Here is a 2,500-nt window from a genome sequence, read left to right on the forward strand (position 1 = left end):
GGTTAGCTTGTTTTTAGCCTGTTGTTAGCTTGTTTTTAGCCTTTTTTTAAGCCTGTTGTTAGCTTGTTTTAGCTTGTTGTTAGCTTGTTTTTAGCCTGTTGTTAGCTTGTTTTTAGCCTTTTTTTAAGCCTGTTTTTAGCTTGTTTTTAGCTTGTTTTAGCTTGTTGTTAGCTTGCTATCATGTTCCTGGTTGGTTGTTATCTTGTATTAGCCTGTTAATTTGTTATTGTGCTTTAGCTTGTTTTAGCCTGTTGTAATCTTGTTGTTAGCTTCTTTTAGCTTGTTTTAGCCTGTAGTTAGCTTGTTATCATGTTTTAGGCTGGTCTTTAGCTTGTTTTAGCTTGTTTTAGCTTGTCTTAGCCTGTTGTTAGCTTAGCCTGTTGTCTTGTTTTAGCTTAGAGAAGCTCAGTACAGTTGTCATGAACGGGGAAATTAGCTACAGAGACCAAAACAGTTTTTTGTACCAGGCTGTAAACATGTTTATTTCTGCTGTGAAGTTGGACATTTGGACATGGGGACTTATGGAGACTGACTCACTTCTGGAGCCAGCCTCAAGTGGACGTTAGAGGAACTGCAGTTAGAAAAATAGGAAAATCAAACATTCAGTAAAAATAGAAAATAAAAATCAAGTAAAATAAGTATTATTGATTCTAAATATCTGGTTAAATGTCACTTTGTTTAGCTTCAACTAGCATTAGCTTGTATTTACGTTTTTAATTAAATCTCGCGATATCTGACATTACATTGAGGGAGACGTGAATCTCGCGAGATTTGGAGCTCTCCCATGGTTTTCCTTCTTCCAGTCAAACGCAGCGGGGGCAGAGCTGGTGTCGATCCCAGGAAAGTGCTTCAACCTGCGGGTAAGACACGCCGAGACCCGCCGCTCACGTTTCAAACTCTTTATGCCACACGGAGCCTCTTTGTATGAGTTAAAGACGTTCGAGGGACGTTCTTTAAACGTTTTTTAAACGTTTCACTTGTGTCAACAAACGGACGTTGGACGCTTTGACAGGGTGAAGGTCGTTAAGTTTTATTATTTTAATTACAAACTGATCATAAAGTGACGAACTGAAGCTGCTGCTCGGGTTTAATGAAGCTTCACCTCATTTAAATATCATTAATGTGATTTTTACCGCCAAAATGATCATTTATCATCATGTTTTAACAGTGGAGACCAAATGTTGTGATAAAAGTTTAATAAACATGAAATATGTGTTAATGTACACACTCACATTTGTTAATATGTGTTCATGTTCTTCTTTCTTTAGGCGGTGATGAAGATGATGATGAAGATGAAGATGAGATGACGCTCAGGGTGAACAGCCGTCAGCTCCTCTTCCTGTCCACACAGGAAACATCTGCAAACTTCCAGAAAGAAGGAACGCTGCGAGTCGGACGGCAGCACCGAGGTCCGACCTGAACGCTGCCGCTCGGGTTCTGCTCTGTCCTGTCCTGTCCTGCTCTGTCCTGTCCTGTCCTGTCCTGCTCTGTCCTGTCCTGTCCTGTCCTGTCCTGCTCTGTCCTGACCTGCTCTGTCCTGACCTGCTCTGTCCTGCTCTGTCCTGCTCTGTCCTGCTCTGTCCTGTCCTGTCCTGCTCTGTCCTGCTCTGTCCTGTCCTGTCCTGTCCTGCTCTGTCCTGCTCTGTCCTGTCCTGTCCTGTCCTGTCCTGCTCTGTCCTGCTCTGTCCTGACCTGCTCTGTCCTGTCCTGTCCTGTCCTGCTCTGTCCTGTCCTGTCCTGTCCTGTCCTGTCCTGTCCTGTCCTGTCCTGCTCTGTCCTGTCCTGTCCTGTCCTGTCCTGTCCTGTCCTGTCCTGTCCTGCTCTGTCCTGTCCTGCTCTGTCCTGCTCTGTCCTGTCCTGCTCTGTCCTGTCCTGTCCTGTCCTGCTCTGTCCTGCTCTGTCCTGTCACTTTGCTCCTCGGCTCCTCTTTGTTTATTTCTGTCCTCTGACTCACTCTGACTTCACTTCCTGGAACGTCTGTTTGTGTGTTTAATTTAAACGTTCTGCAGTCAAATGTTGTCCTGACATTGTCCTTACTTCCTAATTATGTCCTAACAATGTCCTAACAATGTCCTAACGTTGTCCTAATGTCGTCCTAACGATGTCCTAACAACATCCTAACAACATCCTAACGATGTCCTAACGACGTCCTAACGATGTCCTAACAACATCCTAACGATGTCCTAACGATGTCCTAACAACATCCTAACGATGTCCTAACGATGTCCTAACAACATCCTAACGATGTCCTAATGTTGTCCTAACGTTGTCCTAACTTTGTCTGTCTCAGATCTGGCCGAGAGGTTCTGTCGGCTGAGAGGAAACCTGCTGTTCATCCTGAAGAAACAGGTGAGGTCAAACACGTTAACAACACGTTAACATCACGTTAACAACACGTTAACAACACGTTAACAACACGTTAACATCACGTTAGCTCAGATTGAGATGAACAACGTGTGTGTGTGTCTGTGTGTGTGTGTGTGTGTGTGTGTGTGTGTGT

At 44.2% G+C, this 2,500-nt stretch overlaps 2 protein-coding genes across 2 annotated transcripts in view; both read left to right on the plus strand.

Annotated features, from left to right (window-relative positions):
- The window catches only part of LOC104935135 (V-set domain-containing T-cell activation inhibitor 1), a 592,626-nt gene that overhangs the window by 335,867 nt on the left and 254,259 nt on the right, over nt 1-2,500 (plus strand). The window lies entirely within an intron of this gene.
- The window catches only part of LOC104932280 (type II inositol 3,4-bisphosphate 4-phosphatase), a 19,798-nt gene that overhangs the window by 5,757 nt on the left and 11,541 nt on the right, over nt 1-2,500 (plus strand). The window contains exons 2-4 of the mRNA XM_027287550.1: nt 750-860; nt 1,269-1,409; nt 2,291-2,349. Of these exons, the coding sequence (XP_027143351.1) occupies nt 750-860; nt 1,269-1,409; nt 2,291-2,349 (311 nt within the window). The remainder of the gene's footprint in view (nt 1-749; nt 861-1,268; nt 1,410-2,290; nt 2,350-2,500) is intronic.

This window comes from Larimichthys crocea, chromosome XIV (genome assembly GCF_000972845.2).
Source record: "Larimichthys crocea isolate SSNF chromosome XIV, L_crocea_2.0, whole genome shotgun sequence".
Lineage (NCBI taxonomy): Eukaryota > Metazoa > Chordata > Actinopteri > Sciaenidae > Larimichthys > Larimichthys crocea.